The sequence below is a fragment of the Aricia agestis genome, chromosome 15 (genome assembly GCF_905147365.1).
Source record: "Aricia agestis chromosome 15, ilAriAges1.1, whole genome shotgun sequence".
Lineage (NCBI taxonomy): Eukaryota > Metazoa > Arthropoda > Insecta > Lepidoptera > Lycaenidae > Aricia > Aricia agestis.
Window position 1 is genome coordinate 4413451 of NC_056420.1, and position 27800 is coordinate 4441250.

Consider the following 27800-nt stretch of genomic DNA (forward strand, 5'->3'; position numbering starts at 1 on the left):
TATACGCTAAGACTAATACGACCGAAGAAACTCAGGAAAATGTGGGAAAAACGGGGGAAATATTTTTTTTGGGAAAATGTACGGTTTCTGTAAAATTCCTAATTTACGCGGGCGAAGCCGCGCGGGACATCTAGTATTTTATAATGAACATCATAAATGGGTGAATTTCAACTATTGACCTTTTTTTATCATATCGGTGAACTTTTTTATTTATACATATTTTATATATTTTTTAGGTTTTATGTATTCTTTAGGACACAAAATGTTCCCAAATTTAATATCATTAACGTATCGTTTAAGACTAAGGAGAAAATTCAGTTTGAATTCTGGTTTACACCTATATGATAAACCGACACCGATTTTTATTTCTGTGCACCGATATGATAAGTTTGAGCACCGAAATGACACACTAATCCAGCGATATGATAATATTATCTTCGTAATATTATATTCATGTAAGTATTTAATTATTTTGATGAAGAACAGAGTTCTTAAAATAAAATTAAAATATTTTAAAAATGTTTTACACTATTTGATGTAGGGACTTAGAATGAAAAAAAAAATCATCGTTGTCTTTATTAAAATGAACTAGATGTGAAAAGAAAAATGAAGTAAAAACTTTAAATTGCCCAATACATTCTTACATCCATTCATTTTTAGAGTTCCGTAGCCAAATGGCAAAAAAACGGAACCCTTATAGATTCGTCATCTCTGTCTGTATGTCTGTCTGTCTGTCTGTCCGTCCGTATGTCACAGCCACTTTTCTCCGAAACTATAAGAGCTATACTATTGAAAATTGGTAAGTAGATGTAGTCTGTGAACTGCATTAAGACAAACAAATTACAAAAATGGAAAAATTATTAAAAAATTTTGGGGTCCCCATAGGACCCCAAAATTTTTTATTCAACTTAAACAAAAAAAAAATTCATCTAACCTATGCGTGTGGGGTATCTATGGAAACGTCTTCAAAAATCATATTGAGGTTTCTAACATGATTTTTTCTAACCTAAGTTTGCGAAAGAGACTCTTCCAAAGTGATAAAAAGTGTGTCGCCCCCCCCCCCTCTCACTTCTCAAGTAGGTGCATGATAAGTCTAAAAAATATATAAGATGTACATTACAATAAAAACTACCAACGAAAATTGGTTTGAACGAGATCTAGCAAGTAGATTTTTATACATCATAAACCTTAATTTAACTTTCATTAAATCAACTGAAATATAAAAATAAATCAAAAACCTTTTAATTTCATAAAAATAAACCTTATTGATGCTGCGGAACCCTTCATGGGCGAGTCCAACTCGCACTTGGCCAGTTTTTTACTATCTTGCGCATTTGTAATTTCTTTGTCTGTACTTAACGAAATGCCACTAGACCAACCGATATAAAACAATTCACCGATATGGTAAAATTATCAACCGATATGATAAAACAATCCACCGATGTGACAAAACTGTGCGTTTGTCATGATTCCAAACACCGTTATTAGATTTAAGACACCGATTCGTTTTTTCTTATAATTTCGGTGTAAATTATCATATCGGTGGTTAAAATGACCACCGATTACACCGATATGAGAGCAGCGACGTGAGAAAAAACGCACTTTTTAGGAAATTATAAAAAATGCATTATATCTAAGATAAATTTGGTTACAGATAATGAAGCTTAATCACTTACTAAATTCATTAGAACCAAACAACAATTTTAAAACTATTCATTACATTAAAAAAATCGATCACCGATATTATAAAATAATTGTCCGAGAGCATATTTAATGGCATACTTATGTTGTTGGCGGGAAAATGCAGCGCTTTGACACAAATCCGTCTTGACTGCGTGGAAGCACACACTAAGGAGTAAAGTCAAATTGGGGTGGGGAGACTGTCCGACTCGTTGATGAAAAGTAATGCTTCAATTTCTTTTATCCAGCGATATGAGAAAAATTCTCAGGACAAGTACATTTGTGCCTCTAAGTAACTATAATCGTTAATTATATATTAAAATATGGTATATAATAATAGATAAACTAATATTCTATGAAATAATATAAGTTATACCCTTAAATTATTCATATTTGCTAGTATGTAAGCGTTTTTGTTTGTAAAAAAAGTAGAGGGACAGCACCGATTTGATAAAAATAGATCTTTAAGTTATTTATTTCTACCTTTGTAATAGTCCTAGGCATATTATATTTTTGCCACAATCCTATAGCTACCCATTGAATACTAAAACAAATAATTTACAACAATATTCCCTTTTTTTAATAGTAATTTCAACGAAGACAAAAAAAAGCCGTTTGGGAAATTCACCCAGTAAGTGGTTAATTAAAAATAGTCAAGTAGGCGACAGTAATAAAGGAAAGACAAATATATTAAATTCTGAAAACCTTTTTATTAGTGAATAAATAGATCATTATGAAAGGTATAGATTTATAGAGAGAGCAGCGCGATTCGTTCGTCCAGGTGATTGTTAAGGGCGGCAGTGCAGCCGGCGTTGTGCGGCCAGTCACACACCTAAAAAAAAACAAAAAAAAAATTATAAACACTTGTAAATGAAATGCGCATGTAATACAAAATTACAAATTGTGTGATTGTTTAATAATAAAAACAGAAAAGTGATTGTCGGCACACATGTGTTTTTTTACAAAATGTATTGTTATTTATTTATTCTTATATTACAACATGCTTACGCAGTTTGACTGCAGGATACAGTATATTTTAATAATGTTTATACTTTTAGACCGGAAGATGATGACACAAAATTCTTGGTCATTAGTACCAGTATGGCGGTTCTTCAGGAGCAATTCAGGAGTCTAATTACGTAAAGGCAAAAAGAAAAATGATGATACTGGCGGCCCAAGCGCGTGGGCGTTAATCGAACGCGTCGGATAAATAACGAGTGCCGAACGATTTGTTCCACAAAAATGCTTGTATTTTCAGATAGTCGAAAAAAAAGAAGTAGGCGGTAGCCATACTTCTCGGGTGTGGCTTACAGCCCGCCATACCGACGCGAATACATTAATTTAAATAAAACAATTCAACCATTTGTACCAGGCTAATTTTTGCATAGCTAATCATCGTCGAGTAGCCATTCACGAAAATCACCTTGCCATACTTTTCCGACAGTTCCCAATGGCCGCCATACCACTGCAAAGGAGTGATTTTTTTTTTCGCCAAACTTAACTTGGCGTTATCTACCCAACCATAAAAATTAGAAACAACTTAAAATATATTTTTTGATTTATAAAAAATAACTTACCTGCAATGTTCTGTTAAAGTATGTGCCTGGTCCGCAATGCATGAGGACCAGATGACCCCATACGCATTGATAGAATAGCGTGCAATCAGTTTCATGCGGAAGTAAACAATGTATGTGCGGATTGGCGGGACATCCGTTCGGCAACAATTCTGTCGTCGTAGGTTCTTGAGTAATAATTTCTGTAGTTATTGGTACTGATGTAGTTAGCCCTGGCGTAGTTTGTTCTGGGGTTGTAGATGGAGGGGCAGTAATTTCGGGACTGATTGACTCCGATGTAGTTGGTCCAGTAGAATCTGCTTCACTAGCTGTAGTTGATCCTTGCGTAGTTGGTCCTGGAGTTATTGGTTGCGAAGTAGTTGGTTTTGGAGTGGATGGACTAGAAGTTGTACAGTTGGCGTTCTGTGGCCAATCACAAATCTAAAAAGATAGAAATTACATTTAATTTAAATATGTACTGAAATAGAAAATACATATACCTATTATGTGACAAAATACATAATCTACACTAAAGAGGTAAAGTTTGGTTTTTGTCATTAGTCTGTTTTATTTTTATCTCTGAAAGTAGTTGTCCGTCTGCAAAAAATTTAACACCGATAGAACGCTGGTATGTTCCTGAGTGATATAGACTTTATTTTTATATGTATACTATTTTGTATGTTTTTTTTTTCTGAAATTATGTCAATTAAAAAATTTAACACCGATAGAACGCTGGTATGTTCTTGAGTGATATAGACTTTATTTTTATATGTATACTATTTAGTATGTTTATTTTTTTTTCCGAAATTATGTCGTTCTCAGAATTACACGCGGGCGAAGTCGCGGGCAAAAGCTAGTGTATATAATATAAGAAACGAGTTTTTAACTCTCCCATCTAAATCACTTTAGAATCACTCACCTGTAAAACTGTGTTGAAATGAGTGCCTGGCGCACATTGTCTGAGGACCAGTTCTCCCCAAACACAGTAATAGAACAAAGTGCAATCTGTTTCATGTGGAAGTAGCCAATGAATGTGAGGGTTAACTGGACATCCATTCGGTAGAAATTCCGGTTTAGTTGTTGCGGAAGTTGTTGGTTCTGTGGTAGGTGGTTCTGGGGTTGTAGGTGCCAGGGTAGTAATTTCGGGAGTTATTGGCTCTGATGTAGTTGATCCAGCCGAACTTGCTTCTGAGGTGGTTGGTTCTAGCGTAGTTTGTTCTGCAGTTGTGGGTTCTAGTGTTGTTGGTTGCGGAGTAGTTGGTTCTAGCGTAGTTGGTTGCAAAGTCGTTGGTTGCGGAGTGGTTGGTGTCGAAGTTGAACAGTTGGCGTTTTGTGGCCAGTCACACACCTTAAAATAAATAATGACAATTTGTAGGCTGCTTACTTTGTACATACAATGTGTAACCTAATATCGTACAATAATTGTATAATATTATAATACATTTTATATTATTTTATATATTTCTTAAACTTTCAGCGATTTTACATAAATATGTACCAAAATACGTGTATTTTTTTTATTGCGATCAATTTTCCCACCTTAATTAAATATGTATAATCACTCACCTGTAAAATGCTGTTAAAATGAGTGCCTGGCGCACATTGTCTGAGGACCAGTTCTCCCCAAACACAGTAATAGAACAAAGTGCAATCTGTTTCATGTGGAAGTAGCCAATGAATGTGAGGGTTAACTGGACATCCATTTGGTAGAAATTCCGGTTTAGTTGTTGCGGAAGTTGTTGGTTCTGTGGTAGGTGGTTCTGGGGTTGAAGGTGCCAGGGTAGTAATTTCGGGAGTTATTGGCTCTGATGTAGTTGGTCCAGCCGAACTTGCTTCTGAGGTGGTTGGTTCTGGCGTAGTTTGTTCTGCAGTTGTGGGTTCTAGTGTAGTTGGTTCTGGTGTTGTTGGTTGCGGAGTAGTTGGTTCTAGAGTTGTTGATTGGGAAGTAGTTGGTGCTATAGTAGATGGAGTCGAAGTTGAACAGTTGGCGTTTTGTGGCCAGTCACACACCTTAAAATAAATAATAACAATTTGTAGGCTACTTACTTTGTACATACAATATGTATCCTAATATCGTACAATAATTGTATAATATTATAATACATTTTATATTATTTTATATATTTCTTAAACTTTCAGCGATTTTACATAAATATGTACTAAAATACGTGTATAATTTTTTTATTGCATCAATTTTCCCACCTTAATTAAATATGTATAATCACTCACCTGTAAAATGCTGTTAAAATGAGTGCCTGGCGCACATTGTCTGAGGACCAGTTCTCCCCAAACACAGTAATAGAACAAAGTGCAATCTGTTTCATGTGGAAGTAGCCAGTGAATGTGAGGGTTAACTGGACATCCATTTGGTAGAAATTCCGGTTTAGTTGTTGCGGAAGTTGTTGGTTCTGTGGTAGGTGGTTCTGGGGTTGTAGGTGCCAGGGTAGTAATTTCGGGAGTTATTGGCTCTGATGTAGTTGGTCCAGCCGAACTTGCTTCTGAGGTGGTTGGTTCTGGCGTAGTTTGTTCTGCAGTTGTGGGTTCTAGTGTAGTTGGTTCTGGTGTTGTTGGTTGCGGAGTAGTTGGTTCTAGAGTTGTTGATTGGGAAGTAGTTGGTGCTATAGTAGATGGAGTCGAAGTTAAACAGTTGGCGTTTTGTGGCCAGTCACACACCTTAAAATAAATAATGACAATTTGTAGGCTACTTACTTTGTACATACAGTATGTATCCTAATATCGTACAATAATTGTATAATATTATAATACATTTTATATATTTCTTAAACTTTCAGCGATTTTACATAAATATGTACTAAAATACGTGTATAATTTTTTTATTGCATCAATTTTCCCACCTTAATTAAATATGTATAATCACTCACCTGTAAAATGCTGTTAAAATGAGTGCCTGGCGCACATTGTCTGAGGACCAGTTCTCCCCAAACACAGTAATAGAACAAAGTGCAATCTGTTTCATGTGGAAGTAGCCAGTGAATGTGAGGGTTAACTGGACATCCATTTGGTAGAAATTCCGGTTTAGTTGTTGCGGAAGTTGTTGGTTCTGTGGTAGGTGGTTCTGGGGTTGTAGGTGCCAGGGTAGTAATTTCGGGAGTTATTGGCTCTGATGTAGTTGGTCCAGCCGAACTTGCTTCTGAGGTAGTTGGTTCTGGCGTAGTTTGTTCTGCAGTTGTGGGTTCTAGTGTAGTTGGTTCTGGTGTTGTTGGTTGCGGAGTAGTTGGTTCTAGAGTTGTTGATTGGGAAGTAGTTGGTGCTATAGTAGATGGAGTCGAAGTTAAACAGTTGGCGTTTTGTGGCCAGTCACACACCTTAAAATAAATAATGACAATTTGTAGGCTACTTACTTTGTACATACAGTATGTATCCTAATATCGTACAATAATTGTATAATATTATAATACATTTTATATATTTCTTAAACTTTCAGCGATTTTACATAAATATGTACTAAAATACGTGTATAATTTTTTTATTGCATCAATTTTCCCACCTTAATTAAATATGTATAATCACTCACCTGTAAAATGCTGTTAAAATGAGTGCCTGGCGCACATTGTCTGAGGACCAGTTCTCCCCAAACACAGTAATAGAACAAAGTGCAATCTGTTTCATGTGGAAGTAGCCAGTGAATGTGAGGGTTAACTGGACATCCATTTGGTAGAAATTCCGGTTTAGTTGTTGCGGAAGTTGTTGGTTCTGTGATAGGTGGTTCTGGGGTTGTAGGTGCCAGGGTAGTAATTTCGGGAGTTATTGGCTCTGATGTAGTTGGTCCAGCCGAACTTGCTTCTGAGGTGGTTGGTTCTGGCGTAGTTTGTTCTGCAGTTGTGGGTTCTAGTGTAGTTAGTTCTGGTGTTGTTGGTTGCGGAGTAGTTGGTTCTAGAGTTGTTGATTGGGAAGTAGTTGGTGCTATAGTAGATGGAGTCGAAGTTAAACAGTTGGCGTTTTGTGGCCAGTCACACACCTTAAAATAAATAATGACAATTTGTAGGCTACTTACTTTGTACATACAGTATGTATCCTAATATCGTACAATAATTGTATAATATTATAATACATTTTATATATTTCTTAAACTTTCAGTGATTTTACATAAATATGTACTAAAATACGTGTATAATTTTTTTTTATTGTGATCAATTTTCCCACCTTATTAAATGTATAATCACTCACCTGTAAAATGCTGTTAAAATGAGTGCCTGGCGCACATTGTCTAAGGACCAGTTCTCCCCAAACACAGTAATAGAACAAAGTGCAATCTGTTTCATGTGGAAGTAGCCAGTGAATGTGAGGGTTAACTGGACATCCATTTGGTAGAAATTCCGGTTTAGTTGTTGCGGAAGTTGTTGGTTCTGTGGTAGGTGGTTCTGGGGTTGAAGGTGCCAGGGTAGTAATTTCGGGAGTTATTGGCTCTGATGTAGTTGGTCCAGCCGAACTTGCTTCTGAGGTGGTTGGTTCTGGCGTAGTTTGTTCTGCAGTTGTGGGTTCTAGTGTAGTTGGTTCTGGTGTTGTTGGTTGCGGAGTAGTTGGTTCTAGAGTTGTTGATTGGGAAGTTGTTGGTGCTATAGTAGATGGAGTCGAAGTTGAACAGTTGGCGTTTTGTGGCCAGTCACATACCTTAAAATAAATAATGACAATTTGTAGGCTACTTACTTTGTACATACAATGTGTAACCTAATATCGTACAATAATTGTATAATATTATAATACGTTTCATATTATTTTATATATTTCTTAAACTTTCAGTGATTTTACATAAATATGTACTAAAATACGTGTATAATTTTTTTATTGCGATCAATTTTCCCACCTTATTAAATGTATAATCACTCACCTGTAAAATGCTGTTAAAATGAGTGCCTGGCGCACATTGTCTGAGGACCAGTTCTCCCCAAACACAGTAATAGAACAAAGTGCAATCTGTTTCATGTGGAAGTAGCCAATGAATGTGAGGGTTAACTGGACATCCATTCGGTAGAAATTCCGGTTTAGTTGGTGCGGGAGTAGCTAGTTCTGGAGTTGTAGGTTTAGGAGTTGTTAGTTCTGTTGTAGTTGTCGTTAGTGTAGTTAGTGTAGGTATCGTTGGATTTGAAGTCGCTTGTGAAACTGAAGTACATTTTGCGTTTTGTGGCCAGTCACAATTCTGAAGAATTACAAACAAGAAGACAATGTCATTATTTACCTATCTTATCTTATATCTTTAAACAAGCAATTCTTGTATAAGTATATATAATTGGAATCTCGGAATCGGCTCCAATGATTTTCATGAAATTTGGTATATAGGGGGTTTTGGGGGCGATAAATCGATCTAGCTAGGAATCATTTTTAGAAAATGACATTTTATTCGTGTTTTTTCGAATACTGAGCAAAGCTCGGTCAAATAGCTAGTAATTAATACGCGAGCGAAAAACTCTGTAACCCTTTTTACGAAAAATGGGGAAACGTGCATGAAATTTCGCACAGTTATAGTTTATATGGTGCAGCTAGTTTTTATTATTCGTAGGGTGCAGCTAATATTATTTTGAAATTATGCTTTTATCATACATTTTTTTAACAAATAAAACATTACACACAACACACACACTAGGAAGCCTATACATATGAAAATACTGTTAGACAATTATTATTTATTACACGGCCATCCAGTCTGTCATCATTTGACTTTATTAAAATGAGACTGTCGCAGAAATTATTTCTAAAAATAATTATTATTTTTAACAAAAAAATAAAACCGACTTCCAAGGTAAAAACAATAATAATATGAACTAAAAAGTATTAAATAACTATTACTCTTTATTAGTGCCTTTTTCGGAATTCGTCTAAATCTCAACTATTTCTGTACATACCTATACCTGGTGCGAAATCTTACTTTTTGGTAGCATTTACCTTGAATGCTTCAGAAAAAATTAAAATCATTATATGTTTCCATACAAATTTCAAGGAGTCCCCTCGATTCCTACAGGATCCCATCATCAAAGCACCACTTTTGTGAACATGGTACCAAATTCGAGTTAAACCCTATACAACACAACAAGAATTTTGAAAATCGGATTACAAACGGCTGAGTTATCGTTGAACATACAAAAAAAAAGATACATACAGCCGAACGTATAACCTCCTCCTTTTTGAAAGTCGGTAATAAAATAAATGAATATCAATAGGAAAGCGTCGAAATTTGAAACTTTTAATATATTTTTTTATCTGAGGTCGAATTTCGACCATTGGGCGATCTCTAGTAATTAATTAATTTTTCAATAATGCACTACTAAGTTACTAATACTTACTTAATATTTGATGGCCACATCACTCAATATTGTATTGCGCAATATTGCTGCTTGCTGCCGCAAATTGCTTGATGTAGTCATGACGTCAAAGTTGACGAGAATTGACTGGAGTTGAGCAATTTTAGTTGCCCGTATAAGCTCATAATTACAATAATCCATACTAATATTATAAATGCGAAAATGTGTCTGTCTGTCTGTCTGTTACCTCTTCACGCTCAAACCGCTCAACCGATTTTGCTGAAATTTAGCATGGAGATACTGTGAGTCCCGAGAAAGGACATAGGATAGTTTTATCCCAGAAAAGTGTACGGTTCCCGCGTAATAAACGAATTTTGGCGCAACGGAGTTGCGGGCGTCATCTAGTTTGTTATAATTTTATTAAGACAGTATGAGAAGTATAATTTTATTAAGACAGTTCAGTAAATTTCAACTTACCTGTATAAATCTGTTGAAATGAGTACCGGCAGAACATTCCCTAAGCACCAAGTTTCCCCAAACGCAGTAATAGAACAAAGAACAGTTTGTTTCATGTGGAAGCAGCCAATGTATGTGAGTCTCTGGGCATCCGTTCGGCAAAAATCCCGGTTTTCTTGTTTTCTGTTGTACTGATCTAGCCGCTCTCAGTTTCGGTGCCCTTGAATCGTCTGTTGGTATACTTCTTCCATCACAATTAACATTTTGAGGTGATTCACACTGCAGTGTTTCCGAATTGAACAAGAGATCACCGTTGCATCTGTACTCCACCGCTTGGCCGCCCGTGCACTTGTAGAACTTGTTGCAATCCTCATGCCGAAGTAGAGCCTCGTTTTCTTTATCGGAGCACACGTTCACATCCCCAAATATCGCCACCGAGCAAGCGAGGAGAGTATATAAAAATGCTACACCTTAAAATGTTAAATTAGTATAAATACAAAGGAAAAACAATTTAATTATTCGATTATTCGTATTCACTGAGATTATGTACCTCTCATGTCAGTTGCTTTTTCATTTATGTGTTTCTTTCTGCCATGTAATGTTGGGAACGTCCTCGGCTGAAATTCTGATGTGAAACTGATTTCGCGTTAAAATAGTTTATATGTTTTGATTATGCGAGCAGCTATCGTGTTTATAGTAGTAGCGAATGTCTTCCTAAGTGTTAATTCTGATGTAATCTCGAGTACTGTTAAGTGTCTCGGGGAACTTTCGATGTCCATGTTCTTGTTATTGTATTCGATTCATGTTAGTGCTTCCTCATATTATTATATGTACAGTATTTTTGTGTCTTAACTCAAGCTTGAAACAACAGTCAAACAAAGTTTGCGTACTGATTTTTTGAATAATATATAAATTATTTTGCTGTTTGATAGGATCCGCTCGAGTTGAACCATAATATGAATACAAACAAATACAAATACAAATATCTTTATTGCAGACTACTGTGGTCCATTGGTTAGTTTTACATAAATTAAAAAAATAGGGTTGGTTAAAAAGAACAAAACATATCTTAAAGTAAATAATTAAAACTAAACTAAATCATGCACCACAATTAGAACTATGAGCGGATGTATCCTAGAAGTCAGCTTTTTTTATGAAATAAGGGGGCAAACGAGCAAACGGGTCACCTGATGGAAAGCAACTTTCGTCGCCCATGGACACTCGCAGCATCAGAAGAATTTTAAGAGGGAATAGGGTAATAGGGGAGGGTAGGGAAGGGAAGGGAAGGAAATAGTTGAGGGTAGGGAAGGGAATAGGGTAGGGGTTAGGGGATTGGGCCTCCGGTAAACTCACTCACTCGGCGAAACACAGCGCAAGCGCTGTTTCACGCCGGTTTTCTGTGAGAACGTGGTATTTATCCGGTCGAGCCGGCCCATTCGTGCCGAAGCATGGCTCTCCCACGTATGCTCTCGAATTCGTTCATTATCCGCACATAGTTCCTCAATACATGCGGATCATCTGCCACAATCTTCAGGATGCTGTTGTCACTTCCCCTTACGCGATTTATTAGAGATGCAGCTTTCTTGCGCATGAGTGCCCGGAAGCCATCCGTCCTTGCTTGTGCAAACATCTCCGACGCACTACAAAATCGGGGAAGTTTGAGCATCATCCTGAAGATATTGTTTTATTGGATGCAAAGAGTGTTTAGAGATGCTTTGGTATAGATGAGCCACAGGCCGCCCGTGTACAGATTCTGACAGAACGCTTTAAAGAGTGTGATCTTCACTTTATCCGTACAACGTGCGAACCTGCGGGCCAGCATACGAGGGCTGCTATTTATGTATCCGGAACTGGCCACTTAAAAGAACAATATTTAAAAAGTAATTACAACATTTGAAAATAGAACTCTTTGGTTGAAGAATACATTTTGTTTCATGTGACTGTCAATTATTTTTCCATTGTGGCGTCATTTTGAAAATTGCGTGTCTTCATTTGCCATGGATTTAACGCGTGAACATTTTCGTGCAATGATTTACTACGATTTTCGGCGTGGGCTAAATCAACAACAGTGCTTTATTCAACTCACCGCAACTTTTGGAGATGAAGCACCATCAAAAACCACTGTTTATCACTGGTACAGTGAGTTTAATCGTGGGCGGTCTATGCTCACGGATGAAAATAAAGAAGGTCGCCCAAAAACAGCTGTTGTCCCACAAAATATAGATGCTGTGCGGGAACTAATAATGCGTGATCGTCATGTTACATATCGCGAGATAGAGGCGTCCTTAGGCATAAGTATGACGAGCATACATAAGATATTACACGAACATTTGGCTGTAAAAAAAATATGTTCGCGTTGGATTCCGCACAACTTGACAATCGATCAAAAACGGGCTCGTGTCGATTGGTGCAAAAAAATGATAAAAAAATACAACCGTGGTACGTCAAAAGCCGTTTATAATATCTACACAGGTGATGAATCTTGGATCTATGCATATGACCCCGAAACTAAACAACAGTCAACGGTGTGGGTGTTCCAAGATGAGCCGAAACCAACAAAAGTTACTCGTGCAAAAAGTACTTTGAAGCAAATGGTCGCCTGTTTTTTTGGAATTAATGGACATGTGGCTACAGTGCCATTAGAGAATCGTAAAACGGTTAATTCTGAATGGTATACGACCATTTGTTTACCAGAAGTCTTTGAAGAAATAAGAAAGGACAACCGACAACGCAGAATCATATTACATCACGACAATGCTAGCTGTCACACCTCAGCTGAAACAACTCAGTTTTTGGAGGGTCAAAAGATCGAATTGACTGGTCATCCGCCGTACAGCCCTGATTTGGCACCACAAAGAAATCGTTATTCTTTTTATTTCCATACGCGAAGAACAAATTACGTGGTCAACGTTTTTCGAGCCGCGAAGAGGCTGTTGATGCGTTCAAAATGCACGTTTTGGAGATACCTCAATCAGAATGGAAAAAGTGCTATGAAAATTGGTTCCAGCGTATGCAAAAGTGTGTCGATCATCGCGGCGAATATTTTGAAAAGCAATAAAACCATATTAAATGATATATGTTTGTTTCTTTTTTTAATTCCGGATACATAAATAGCAGCCCTCGTATTACCTCGAACCGCCAAAGTTTCCGCTCCTATCTAGATCATCTTTAAGGTCGTCGATAAGTATATGGCCGAGATATTTAAAATTGAAAACCCTGTTCAGTTCCTTTCCGCCGAGGTATATTGGAGGTATGGATTCGGGATACTTACCGGCGGCCTTAAGGGCCTTCCCTACAGAGATTCCGTAATTTACCGTATTAAGCCTTATAGTAAGCCTTATAAAACTCAGAATTTGAAAGCTACAAAGATATAATAAAAATACAGCATTAATCTTAAGTATATCAACAGTTCTTTCCCCGTTTTAAATTTTCTAATTTTGTTTATTATATCACCATATCAGCTTCCAAAGTAAAACCAATTTATCAAAATTCAAGCATACATTCAGCATCTCCTTAGGATTTACAAATTACTTTTATTTGGAACACACACCAATAGATCGACAATATCATATACTAGGTACATATTCCCCGTTTTAAATTTTTTTAGGAAAAATTCTTAACTAAGTTAAGTAAAAAAATAGGGTTTTGGTGCGATCTCGGCAACGCGGCAAATGTATGGCCAAGGTCGTTTGCTCGGGGGACGGCCTTAAAAATCATAATTTCACTTTTGTTGACATTATACGTCAGGCCATGCGAATCAGCGTATCTCTCGCACACCTTCAGCATCTCTCGAATTCCTCTGGCAGTGGGACTCAGCAATACCATGTCGTCCGCGTAGCTAATGTTGTTAACGCTAACACCACCAACCTTGCATCCGACACACATATTGCTGAGCTCCACTATGAGATTGAATAGCTTAGGAGACGATAATCCCCCCTGTCTCACCACAATTCAACCTGTACGCCCTAGAGAGTCTATTGGCCTATTTTATATGGGCCCCACGCATGGGGAGCCACGCATTCATATGAATGAATGCGTGGGTCGCCAGGACATGAAAGAGTAGAATCTTGCTAAGAGCCGGAATACGCCTACCGATTAGAGTGGTGAGACAGCTCACAGCGCCCTCAACCGAGCACTCAATATGCATAGACACACTATTACCGAGAGAAAAGTCAATATAATATAGTAATAAACATGCGAATGCTCGGCCGAGGGCACTGTCTCGCCATTCTACTCGGTAGGTATAATCAAGCCCGTCAATATTCTAAAAACCGTCTCGTTCAACGCATTGGCAGATTAAAAGTACTAGAGATCGCCCAATGGTCGAAATTCGACCTTAGTTTCAACGACATTAGGACTACTACGGCTATATTTTGTAAAAAATATTGACTTTATCATATTTTTTTTTCAACTCTTGTCTCTGGGACTTAGCTGATTTTACAGACTGGCCGTGTAAGCATTGTCTAATAGTATCTTAGATTCAATAAAAAAAACTATAATCCATTTTCAATTTGTCAACTTGTTGTCAACAGACTTCAACCATAAATAAAAAAGTTTATTTCGTATGTATAGGCTTGTCACTCAAAAATCTGTCATTTCTAATGTGTGTGTGTTCTAGTGTGTGTAATGTTTTATTTGTTAAAAAAATGTATGATAAAAGCATAATTTCAAAATAATATTAGTTCGATGCACTCCTTCACCATATAAACTATAACTGTGCAAAATTTCATGCACCTACGTTTCCCCATTTTTCGTAATAAGGGTTACAAAGTTTTTCGTTCGCGTATTAATATTATGATGATGATGATGATACTTTTCAATATGCACTTTATTTATGTGTGTTCCTGCGATAGTCGATATGCATTATGCGTTGACATTTAAATCAAATGCAGTTTAAATTATAATTAATTATACATACTTAATATGAGTTGGGTACATTATACATGTTCACATGATTATGTAGGAATTTAATGCTACGATAAGTAATGATTTGTAGTTTGTATAATACAATTCTACATAATTCAGCTTTGCATTAAAAATTTGCCGCAATCCTCTATGTCAAAAATTAGGAATGTATGAATAATAAAATGCGAATTAATGAAATAGAATATAAATTACTTCCTTAGTGAATAAAATAGCAACGTTATATTTATTTAAAAACAATGAATACTTTGATGCTATGATGCCGCGGACAGGCTCATAGAGGGAGAGTTTCCTCTATGTGTCTATCCGCTGTATCATACCATCAAAACGGGTGGACGAATTTTGATCTAGTTTTTACTTTGATTAAAGTTGTCAAACTTTTTGAGTAGGTCTACTCTTTTTTTGCACTGAATTTTTTCAACAAAAATTTTGCATAGAACAAGGTGTAATTTCTAAACGTGCCAACCTTCAGTATTGCTCTTTGGGCGAGTTTGAGCTTTAGAAGTTGAGATTTAGGTGCTCCACCCCAAGAGGAGATGCAATAGGTTAGGGTCGATTGACAACTAGGCCTTTACATCCATTGTGGATGATTTATACAGTATTTTTCAGAGCGAAGTAACCACTCCTCAAATACTGTAGTGCCTGGGACAAGATTTTTAAATGTCCGTATGGTGGCCCAAGCGCATACGGCATTCTCGCATCATAGTCGGCCTAGTCCAGAGGAAAGAACTAGTCAATACATCTGGGACCAACTATGTGCGGGTTTCCTCACGATGTGTTTTTCTTCACCGTACGAGCGTCCGTATTATGTACTTGAGATCAGAAAATGTCTCATAGGTACACGCCTCCACCCGGGTTCGAACCTGCACCCTCTAGGAGTGCGAACTGCGAACCGAAGGTCTGCCCATTAGGCCACGGACGCTCTTTTTGACGGATTGACAAAGAGCAATAAACCCTCTTAAGGATACGTGGGTTGGCTACCGGATCCCTAAATTGGAAAATGATCTATGAATACTCATAATATTTTTACCTATCCAACGACACCCCACACGATGGGTTGGACGCGAAAAAAAATTCATCCCCGCTTAATGTGTAGGGAAGGTACCATAATTTTTTTCTTGAAAGATTTGATGTAAGTACCATTTTGTCGGCATTATTAATATGTACATTCATGCCAAATTATAGCTTTGTAGGTCCTAAATAGTCTCTGAGCAAACAGACGGACCGACAGACAGACAGACGGACAGACTTTGTTGACTACGACCCTAAAAATGATTATTTGCACATATGTTATGTTATAAAGAGAATAAATAAATAAATAACAGTAGGGGAGCCCGGGGTGCTATTCGTGTAATCACTCGAGCGTCATGGAGACCTAGTATCAAAACAATCTACATCGTAATAGGAATAAGAAACACAATCGCATTTATGAGTAAAAAATACTTCGTACTTTAATGTATTTTTATTTATTTACACGATTTTGCTCCTTATTTCCATATATATACAGATCGAATTCCTTTGCTAAATTACCTAGCACGTGTTCACTTTGATTTTTTTTAGTATTGTTTAAATTTATCTAGGTACCTGACATTAATTGTGAGTGTGACTCATAAGCTACTCTTAAGAAATTGTAATAAGATACATAGAGTATACGCGATGGTTTACTAATTACTAGGTAACTAAAAAGAGTGAAATTATTATTTTTAACAAAAAATTAAAACCGACTTCCAAGGTAAAAACAATAATAACATCCTTATAATATGAACTAAAAAGTATTAAATAATTTTTCCTAACTAATAGTGCCTTTTTCCGTATTCGGCGAAGCCTCAACTATTTCTGTACTCAATCTTCATAATTTTGAAGTCGGTAGCATCCTTGTACGCAAGATAAAATATGACCAAAAAATGTACAAAACACCACTTAACATTGTTTATTTGTAAATTGTTATCAAAAATTATTTTTTATTTAAAGACCAGACAAAATACTGATAAATAAATAGATCATTGTGAAGGGATTATATTAGAGAGAGAAAAGTGCGTCTCGCGTCCAAGTGCTTGTTGAGGGCGGTCGTGCAACCGGCATTTTGGGGCCAGTCGCATACCTGAAAAAAAAAACAAATATTTTAAAATATATAATTTTAATTTAAACAATACATTACATCGTTTACGTTGGACAAAGGTCTACCCTACGAGCACCTGTGTCAAGAAAGAACTTATTATTATTGTGTTTATTAAGAGGGTACGCTAGCATTGTTTTTCAATACAAACGTATTAATATTCACCAATTTACTCCCTGGACAATGCGTCTAGACAAATGATTTTTATGTAACAATGTTGGGATCTGTTAAAGCTATGCCTCTACATTCGATTTTTTACTAATAAATAAAAATATATGACCCTTCAAAAATTGCAAAAAATTATTGCCCAATACCCCGCCAATCGACCGACCATAAAACAAATTTGAAAGATATGTAAGATGAAATAAAAACGTAGAGACATAGACTCACTCTTCCTGAATATATTAAAAAAAAGATAGGCTCTATTTTGAAGGAGGAATCAGAGGAATACGTTATGGGTATTAAGATTTTGGCCAACCTACTTGTCCGCCATTTGTTTTTTTTTTTAAAACGCGTTTACAATTAATAATTCTTTCAAAAATAAATAGCTACCATCAATACAAACAAAAAAAATATCTTGGACAAAACCGCCTAAAGTGTCACATTTTGAAGAAGAGCTGCCAAAGTTTTACTATTGGAAATAAATAATAATTTAATTTCACACACGAAAAACCACTTGGAATAACCATGCCTTAGGGCTGATTTACACCGGAATGGCAGCGCAGCGGCGAGCATTTTCAGTGTCATATGATTTTAAACTTTATCTTTTTTTTTATTAAATAAGGGGGCAAACGAGCAAACGGGTCACCTGATGGTAAGCAACTACCGTCGCCCATGGACACTCGCAACATCAGAAGAGCTACAGGTGCGTTGCCGGCCTTTTAAGAGGGAATACGCTCTTTTCTTGAAGGTTTGCAGGTCGTATCGGTCCGGAAATACTGCTGGTGACAGTTCATTCCAGAGTTTTACACTGCGCGGCAGAAAGTTACGCGAAAAACGCACTGTGGAAGACTGCCACTCATCAAGGTGATGAGGATGGAATGTTTTTCGCGTGGGACGATAGCGAAAAGTTGCAGGTGGTATGATTCCGAACAATTCCTCAGAGCACTCCCCGTGATACAACCGATAGAGTATGCAGAGTGAAGCTACATCTCGGCGTAATTCCAGGAGGTCCAAGCTGTTTGAAACACTATGGCAGTCAACAATTCGAGCAGCCCTTCGTTGAATACGATCCAGAGGGAGCAGTTGGTATTTTGGCGCCCCTGCCCAGAGATGAGAACAATATTTCATATGAGGCCGAACCTGCGCCTTGTAGAGTTTTAGGCGTTGGTCCGGACTGAAGTACTGTCTCGCTCTGTTAAGAACGCCAAGCTTCTTCGAGGCTAATTTGGCCTTACCCTCAAGATGATATCTGAACTGGACTTCGCTCGATATGTTGACGCCAAGTATCTCAATGCTAGGGGAGATAGTTAAAGATGTGCCATCGAAACGAGGATAAACGACCATTGGTGACTTTTTAGTGGTGAACGCGAAGACTTGTATCTTGGCGGGGTTGAGTTGGACTAAGTTACGTCTACCCCATTCAGAGACCTTCTCCAATGAATTCTCCACCTTAGACACAAGTTTGTTTCCACTCTCAGTGACATTTTGCCGAGAAATATTAGGGGAGCCGGTATATACAGCATCACCTGTACTATCATCCGCATAGCAATGAATGCCATTGGTTTGTAACATGTCATTGATATGCAGTATGAATAGAGTAGGCGATAGAACACAGCCCTGAGGGACACCAGCATTAACAGACTGAGTTTCCGAGCATTCGCCGTCAACTACGACTTTTATGCTTCTGTCTGGTAAGAAACTAGTGACCCACTTACATAATTTCTCGGGCAGCCCGTATGATGGAAGCTTTGATAGCAGCGCTTTATGCCAAACCCGATCAAAGGCCTTTTTCGCAATGTCCAAACTAACAGCCTATGCCTCTCCCTTCGACTCAATTGCCTGAGCCCAACGATGAGTCAGGTATGCCAAGAGATCACCTTCATTATCTTCTATCTTCATTATTATAATACATAGTGTCGCTTGAAAAACTTGGAAAGTCTGGCGGCCGCGATTTCTCAAGCGATACTATGTATTACAATAATGAAGATAAAGTTCAAAATCATATGACACTGAAAATGCTCGCCGCTGCGCTGCCATTCCGGTGTGATACGGCTTTTAAAGTTGCAATATCTTAAATTATTTATTTTCAATAATAAAACTTTGGCAGCTCATATCTTCGAAATGTGAAACTTTACGCGGTTTTGTCCAAGTTTATTTTTTGTTTGTATTGATGTTAGCTACGCATTTTTGAAAGAATTATTCGTGAACGCGATTCCAAGAAAAAAACAAAATGGCCGACAGTAGGTCGGCCAGGCTCCATATATAAAAATCTTCATATTTCTTTATCGGAAAATGGGCGGAGCTGCATCTGTCTCTATCACAATACACGGACCGGCGCAGTGTGAAGCGCGATGGCAGTAGTTTCTTTAAATACCTATTTTTTAAATTATACTGCACCCGCGTACGCTCTTAATGCAATCAACTCTAGCTATCTATCTTTCATACACACCCTTAAGAGGATACACCAGGGCGAGAAAAATTGAAAATAGGTATTTGAAAATGTATTGCTGTCTCACCAACCTCAAGTCTCCCACCGCGCGATAGAGACAACACGACAAAAGTTCTAATAAAAGAACAGAAAATCTTCGATTCGTTGTCCGCGGATTTAACCGATTTAAGTACTTTTTTCATTAAGAATTAAAGCAAGGATTGAGCTGTGTTCCTATGTTTAATTTTTTGTATATTTTAGCCAGTTTTGTTTTCTGGGTCTTTGAACACAGAGGAAAATCTGGCTATTTTTTTTTTTGGGTTTTTGGACGTTCTTATCTTTTTTAATAATAAAATATGAAAAAAAGAAAACTTAAGGACATGCTAATAGTGGTCATAGATATATTCAGGAAAAAAATCATAACTCTACTGGCATTATCCAGGGAGGAAACAGGGGACAACGTTTGTATGGAAAAACGGCGGTGTGGACTCCTCTTAAGTATTATCAATTAGTTTTGTTACATTTTGTAAAGCAATCTATATTCTATGTCGCATCGTTTTAAGTTAAGTTTTGAATGTCATATCAGCCTGTTTAACCGATTTTGATGAAATTTTGAATTGAGAAAATGAAGTCAAGAGTTGCAAGTATCAAAATGGGCGATGATTTGCGATCCTTTTAATTATCTTTTTTTTTTTTTATTATGGCAACAAACAGTCATGTATACATAAAAACTTACATTGAGTTTACAATAATTAAGGTTAAAGACCCACGTTACAGTGCCCAAGAATTATACAAATACATTAGAGAAGAAGTTATTGGTACTCAAAGAAAACAAAATTACATAATATGTGAAGTGTATACAGTGAGATATTATGAGATCAAATAAAGGTGAGGACTACTTATACATAGGAATTAGGAAGTTAACATAACTTTAAGCTTATTCTTTAGTGTGTTAAGGGATACATGAAATAAATCTAGATCTAAAAATTCTTTGTTATAAGTATTGGTGGAACGATAAAAGAATGAATTTCTAGTATAATTTTTATTGCGACGAGGTGGAACAAACAAAGGTATTTTACGTAAGGAGCGCACGCGAATACGAGATGGACAAGAAAATTCTAAACAGCCAAGAAGCACTGAAGAATCAATTAGGGAATTTATAATTTTAAAGAGATAAGTAATATCAAATGATTTACGCCGGTCGGATAGAGTAAGTAAATTGTATTTACGCAAGTAAATAAATAAAATAAAATAAAATATCTTTTTATTCAAAATGGGTGTCATGATACACTTTTTGAAAGTCGAACGAAGAAACTACGTTGCCTACCACCGGTTCGGGAACTACCCCGCCGAGAAGAACCGGCGTAAGAAACTCGGCAAGGCTTCATTATATGTAGTGGCTACTGCGTTATTTCGGTAACTAAGTGATTTGATAATTTTTTTTGGATTTTTTCAAGTCTCTTAATATGAATGTCGTAACAAGGATTCCAGACAGTTGTGCAAAAATTAAGGATGGATCGAACGTAAGAAAAGTAAAGAATTTTTAATGTATTAAAATCTTTAAAGGGTTTACTTATTCTAAGTATAAATCAGGCAGAGCTTGTGATATGATCTATGTGGTGATTAAATGAGAGCTGAGAGTCCATCACAACTCCTAAATCTCTTATGTGAGTTACCCTTTTGAGAGTTGTGTTGTCTATGACCTATGTGATAATTAAAGCAGAGAGGATTCTTTTTCCGAGTGTAAGATATAACGTTACATTTGTTAACGTTAAGATAAAGTTGATTTTTTGAGCAGTAATCACGCAACGCATTTAAATTAAGTTGAAGTTTATTAAGATCACCTTGAGATTTCACAATTTTGTAGAATTTTGTGTCATCCGCGTAAACTAGATGATGACTATGTTTAAAGACTTGACCAATAGCGTTAAAATAGAAATAAAAGAGGACCCAAATGTGAGCCCTGTGGAACACCGGACGGCACAGGAAGAAACTGTGAGGAGAATCCTTTTACGCACACAGCTTGACTTCTTTTAAGAATGTAGGACTGAATCCATCTTAGTAGGCTGCCGTGTACACCGGCTGCAGAAAGTTTATCTATGAGTATGCTATGGTTGATTTTATCGAATGCTTTGGAAAAGTCGGTGTACACGACATCAACGTGAGCAATTTTTTCCATTGCTTCTGCTAGGAACTCGGTAAGGGTAATCACTAATCAAGTTACTTTCAACACTTCTATGTTTGTAGAATTGTAGAATCCATGTTGGTTGGGGGAAATAAAACTACCAGCCGCCTGTGCAATGTCAGATGTAACCATTTTTTCGAGAATTTTACCTAGTACACATAATTTTGAAATGGGTCGATATTCGGTGATAAGATGCTTTAGGTTATTTTTTGGGATTGGGGTAACCAAGGCTGCCTTCCAAACTGCAGGGAATACTCCGGTTTCTAAGGATTTTTGGTAAATTATCGTTATAGGTTTCGCTAGTTCTTCCGCGCAATTACGTATGAGAATAGGATGAATGTTGTCTGTACCTGCACCTTTGTAGATATTCACTTTTTTTAAGTTCATTTAGAACCCGAGATGGAGTTATGAAGATGTTGCCGAAATCCAGTGTTGAATGGGAGACTGTAATAGGTGACTGTTGAGAATCGATATCATTTGAAACAAAAACGGAATGGAAATAATCATTAAAAGCATCACAGATCTCAGGGCCTGTTGACAGAGTTTTATTTTTATCCATCATTTTAGCTGGAAAATTGCCTGTCGCGTTCTTTGATTTAACAAATGACCAAAATAGTTTTGGATTCGTTTTACATTGTTCTGGGAGAGCGCGATGAATTTCTTATAGCAACTATTAGACATTCATTTAAATCTTGAACTTAACATGGAGAACGTTTGATAATCTCCGTGGCTACCGTATTGTTTCCATTTTTTGTGAAATTTCTCTTTTTCCTTATATAGTTTTATGAGAGGTACAGAATACCAAGGTGGAAATTTTTATTTGTGTGTGTTGTGTGTGGACGTTACATTTGGGTATATGTTTGTTAATGATTTCATTTAAGAATTTGCAAAAAAAAGCGCACCATACTCTCGACGTCAGTGAGGCTAGAAAGCTTGTCTTCCCAATCAACAGGAAAAAGGCTGCCCTTATAGAATCAAAATAGTCTTAATCAAAATGCTTTTAGTCGATTTTAGTGATGTTGGAACATTTACATCGGTGGTTACTAGTAATGATTTATGGTGTGGGTCTTCTTCTACCAGTGGGTGTTCGCAGGGAGAAACTATGCAATGTTTGTTAAATGCTAAGCATAAAACAATCAGATATGCTTCTGATTGTTTTATGGTTTATATTAACCCACAAATGAATAAACTCGGATTTTAGACGGAATTTTCTTTGAACTATGACATGATATTATTTATCACTACAACTATTGCAATCACAACATGATAAAATTGAGCCGCTTACGTAGATAACCTATCTATTTTTACATTTTTATAATCTTAATCCATTAGTCGTTGAATTAGATTTTTCATAACAATTATAAGTATACTTAATTACATTTTTAATCTGCGTCAGATAAAAAATATAAATGTCGTACAGTAAAGCATGTACATAACATTGTAATAGCTATGTCCACACTATGCAATTTCGTCTTCAATTTTCGTCATCATCTTTTTATTCAACTTTCGTTTGGCATATTCAACAATTGAATGCGTCAAAATCCATCCGCGTTGGAAAGAAAAGTGTCATAGCGTCGCGGGCATGCCTCACGTGCGATGTTGACTGCGCTATAACGCATGCCCTTGATGAACAAAAAAGGCACAGTGTGGACAAAGCTAATAACTTATAATATGAGACTATACGAACAGGCAAACGCAAGTATCTTAAGAAACTTTTATTAAGATCGTTCCGAATATTTTTTTGAAAATTGATTTTCAGCCAGGTCGAGAACCATGCGTAGCGCGTGCACGCGTACGGGGCATTTTATGATTGGTAGCTTAATAATCAGACGGATCGTAATGCCTAACGTTATTGGTAAATACTATACACATGACGTGCCTAGTTAGGTTCACAGTGGTCTTAAATTTGTGCACGACCTATTAACATCGCACGCACGTAAAACTTGTATCTGTAAATTGTGTAGAGCAAATATAGCAAGTACATGGCTGAGTTACTCTACTGTGTGATGTTTATATTTTGTTAACTATTATAGCCCTAAGGCCTTGGTTTAGCTTAATTGTTCAATTTCTAGGCTCAAGCTGAAACTTCACGTCACATTTTGCTCATACATATTATGTTTTCTACCAAACACAATTCTGCGTTATTTATTTATTATGTGTACTACTCGGGCGAGTTAACTTGACACCTGGCTTAAATTTTACCCCTCCCTCGCTTCCCCGCGCAGCACCCCGCTCTCGTCGTACGCGTCCAGTAGCGTTAGCATATTATATCTGTTACCGTTACACGTGTGTTATTGAGTTTGCGTTTCGGAGTTATTTGTTAGTAGTTAATGGTTATTGTTTTTGGATTTTTGTTGAGTTTTGTTGTGTTATTTGTTAGTTGTTACATTTGAACGTTAAATTTGTTAAGTTTTTGTTATTCGTATTAACGTTTGAACATTGCCGTGCGTCTGTGGTATGAATTAGCTACTCACGGAATATATTAATATGAAGCTAGATACAAATTATCGGACGCATCTATAAACCTCGTATTCCTGCTGGGGAACCCTTGGGCGAGTCCAACTCGTACTTGGTTAATACTGTGGTTAGTGTAGCCCTATAAAAATAACTAGTTCCGGTAACGTAATTTTTTTTTTGAAATAACTTAAAATAAAAAAACTTTTTTTGCACTCAGTACTTAAGAGAAACGTCAATTGAACCAGGTGTCATGTTAATTCGCCCGAGTTGTAGTATTTATTTATTAATTGTAAATAATATCACTATTTACTCGAACTCTAAAACTTCCAAAAACCGATTAACATGTCTAGCCTGGGAAAATTAAGGAATTCAGACCGAATAATTCATGTAGTTTTGAAAGTTGGTACAGTTGTTCCTAAAGGTGTCCAGATGAATATACTAAAAGTCCCCGAGGGTGGGACACGAGCCGGCGGTGGGGGAGCGGGAAAAGGTCTCTTTTTCAAGGTTTTTGCTTGTGACTCGAAAATTATTTACAATATCTCTTTAGTAACTTCTACATTAATTATCTACATTAAATTTACTATAAATTACGTCTAAACATTTTTACTGTACGATCATTACTTTAGGAAATACAAAGTATTAAAAGGGTACGCTCGCACAGCTTTTCCATACAAACGCATTGTCCAGGGAGTAAATCGGGGAATACCCCAAATTACTCCCTGGACAATGCGCATAGACAAATGGTTTTAATACAATATTATGATCTGTTAAAGCTAGGTTCGATTTTTTCTAAATTTACTAGTAAATAAAAAAATATGAAAATATCGCAAAAAATTAGGGGGCCCCGTACCCCGCTAATCGACCGGCTATAAAACAAATAAATTTAAAAGATCTTTAAGATAAAATAAAAACGTAGATATTGTATAGACTCACTCTTCCTGAAAATATTAAAAATAAATAAAATTAAATAAGACTCTATTTTGAAGGAGGAATCAGGGGACTACGTTACCTCGATTTACTGTATCTGTCTCTAGATACAGTAAATTGAAGTAACATAATATTCCCGTGATCCTCCTTCAAAGTTGATCCTATCTAAATTTATTCTTTCTAAACAATTAATAGGAAATTTAATGTAGATAATTAGTGTAGAAGTCACTAAAGAGATATTATAAATAATTTAAATTAAACTTGGGAGAGCCATGCTTCGGTACGAATGGGCCGGCTCGACCGGATAAATACCACGTTCCCACAGAAAACCGGCGTGAAACAGCGCTTGCGCTTTGTTTCGCCGAGTGAGTGAGTTTACCGGAGGCCCAAAGCCTATTCCTTTTCCAGCTACCCTACCCTATTCCTTTCCCTACCCTCAACTATTCCCTTCCCTTCCCTACCCTCCCCTATTACCCTATTCCCTCTTAAAAGGCCGGCAACGCACTTGCAGCTCTTCTGATGCTGCGAGTGTCCATGGGCGACGGAAGTTGCTTTCCATCAGGTGACCCGTTTGCTCGTTTGCCAATCCCCTTATTTCATTAAAAAAAAAATCGAGTCACAAGCAAAAACCCTGAAAAAGAGACTTTTCCCCCCTCTCCCACCGCCGGCTCGTGTCCAGATGAATATACTTTTAGTATATTCATCTGGACACCTTTAGGAACAACTGTACCAACCTTCAACACTGCATGAATTATTTGGTCTGATCGACGATTTTGAAACTAATTTTCTTAGACTAGTCATATTTATCGAATAAATTATGTTTAAGTGTCTCTAGCCGTCTCTACTCTCTGTCTATTATTTGTTTACACTTAAACCGTTGAACAGATTTTAATTATATAGACATACCTTAGAAATTGGCGGAAAACTTATTTAATGTGTTATTTAGGTTTTATATCGGATTTAAACAAGACACATTCATCATGATATACAAAATGTTAGTGTAAACACCGTTAAATTAAAATACCGTCTTCATACTCATACGGATGCCCGGATCGGCAATCTGTATGGGCATGACGACGGATTTTTTTAGTTCCCAGCATTGTTCTCATAGAAAAAGTTGTTCATTTTGACGGGCTCATTTGATGGTTTCAAGGATAACGGTCTTTACACTAACACACTGTACTTGTGGACAGCATATTCTAAACGACAATGTGCTTACCTGTAGTACTCTGTTGAAGTGGAGACCTCCTGGCGCACATTCCCTGAGAACTAGCTCGCCCCAGACGCAGTAGTAGAACAGCTCACAGTCTGTCTCGTGAGGAAGTAGCCAATGGATGTGGGGATCTACAGGACATCCGTTTGGTAAAAATTCCATTTCTGGGATAGTCGGTTCTGGGGTGGTCGGTTTTGGAGTAGTTGGTTCTGGGGTGGTAGGTTCTGGGGTTGTTGGTTTGGGAGTAGTTGGTTTAGGGGTTGTTGGCTCAGGGGTAGTGGGTTCTGGAGTAGTTGGTTTGGGAGTTGTAGGCTCAGGGGTAGTAGGTTCTGGTGTTGTAGGTTCAGGGGTTGTTGGTTCTGGTGTTGTTGGTTCAGGGGTCGTGGGTTCTGGAGTAGTCGGTTTGGGAGTTGTAGGCTCGGGGGTAGTGGGTTCTGGTGTTGTAGGTTTAGGGGTAGTAGGTTCTGGCGTTGTAGGCTCAGGGGTTGTTGGTTCTGGTGTTGTCGGCTTTGGAGTAGTTGGCTCCGGTGTCGTGGGTTCCGGTGTGGTCGGTTGTGGCGTTGTCGGTTTCACCGTTGTTGGCTCTAATGTGCTCGGCGCGGCGGTGGTCGTCGGGTCCGGGATATTTCTGCCCTCGCAATCGACATTCTGGGGCCAATCGCACTGCCAAGTTTCCAAGTTGAAGTAGAGATCACCGTAGCATTTGTATTCAACTGGTTGACCGAACGTGCACTTGTAGAACTTGTTGCAATCCTCGTGGCGTAGGAGCTGCTCAATTTGCCAGTTGGACTCCTGTTCTGGCGGACATTCGTTCAGAAACGCGAGTGCTGCCGCCGTGCAAGCGAGCAGGGTGTACAATAATGTGATACCTTGAACAGAGAAGTTTTTATTATCATCTAGAAATTAAAAAAAACAAAGAACTCGAAATCCATTTATTTTTGCGCTGTACCTCTCATGTTAGTTGTTTTTGGGTATTAATTTTTTTTTGCGTGCAAATACTTTATATATTTGACAGGTACATGCTCTTATCTTTTCGATAATGAATCACTTCCTAAGTATCAAATCTGATTTTAATTCTGATAGCTAATCCGGCTAATCGCTTAATACATTCAAAATCATGTAATAAGCACTATTTGTAAAAGCCAAAAATATTTAATGAAACAAGACCGAAGATATTAATTGTCTGAGTCTTCATAATTCAGTTTTTACTATAATGGACGTAATATTTCCAGAACTGTCCAGTTTTCGCATAACTATGTTAGTCTAAATCAGCGTGTTAACAAATGTGCCTTTCGAAAGTGTACATATGTATTATGGTCTGTTTTCACATATTTCAGGAACTACAATTCTGATTTCAGTAAGTCCTTATTTTGTTGCACCAGAAATTGTTTAACTTAAGGATATGAAATTTTGAAGTCAATTTTTTTATATAATTTATAGATA

The 27800-nt window shown here is 37.1% G+C and overlaps 2 protein-coding genes across 2 annotated transcripts; both read right to left on the bottom strand.

The window, feature by feature from the left end:
* Positions 1 to 2370: 2370 nt before the first annotated feature.
* LOC121734163 (mucin-2-like) lies at positions 2371 to 10612 on the bottom strand. Its single transcript, XM_042124599.1, has 10 exons — positions 10497 to 10612; positions 9968 to 10416; positions 7422 to 7865; positions 6769 to 7212; positions 6116 to 6559; positions 5463 to 5906; positions 4800 to 5243; positions 4153 to 4581; positions 3258 to 3674; positions 2371 to 2512 (listed from the first exon to the last, which is right to left on the bottom strand). The coding sequence occupies exons 1-10, from the start codon at positions 10501 to 10503 to the stop codon at positions 2429 to 2431; spliced, it is 3606 nt and encodes a 1201-aa protein (XP_041980533.1). The 5' UTR covers positions 10504 to 10612; the 3' UTR covers positions 2371 to 2428.
* A 6271-nt stretch (positions 10613 to 16883) lies between these two features.
* Positions 16884 to 27313, bottom strand: LOC121734448 (extensin-like). Its single transcript, XM_042125060.1, has 3 exons — positions 27307 to 27313; positions 26364 to 27253; positions 16884 to 16970 (listed from the first exon to the last, which is right to left on the bottom strand). Exons 1-3 carry the CDS (start codon positions 27311 to 27313, stop codon positions 16884 to 16886), a joined length of 984 nt encoding a protein of 327 aa, XP_041980994.1.
* Between the last annotated feature and the right edge of the window lie 487 nt (positions 27314 to 27800).

Bases quoted from the DNA above. Each gene is read 5' to 3' on its own strand.
- LOC121734163 (XM_042124599.1), bottom strand. The intron at 5,244-5,462 runs GTGAGTGATTAT...ATTTATTTTAAG, and splicing joins ATTTTAACAGCATTTTACAG to GTGTGTGACTGGCCACAAAA. The intron at 4,582-4,799 runs GTGAGTGATTAT...ATTTATTTTAAG, and splicing joins ATTTTAACAGCATTTTACAG to GTGTGTGACTGGCCACAAAA.
- LOC121734448 (XM_042125060.1), bottom strand. The intron at 16,971-26,363 runs GTAAGCACATTG...TTTTTTTTTCAG, and splicing joins ACTTCAACAGAGTACTACAG to GTATGCGACTGGCCCCAAAA.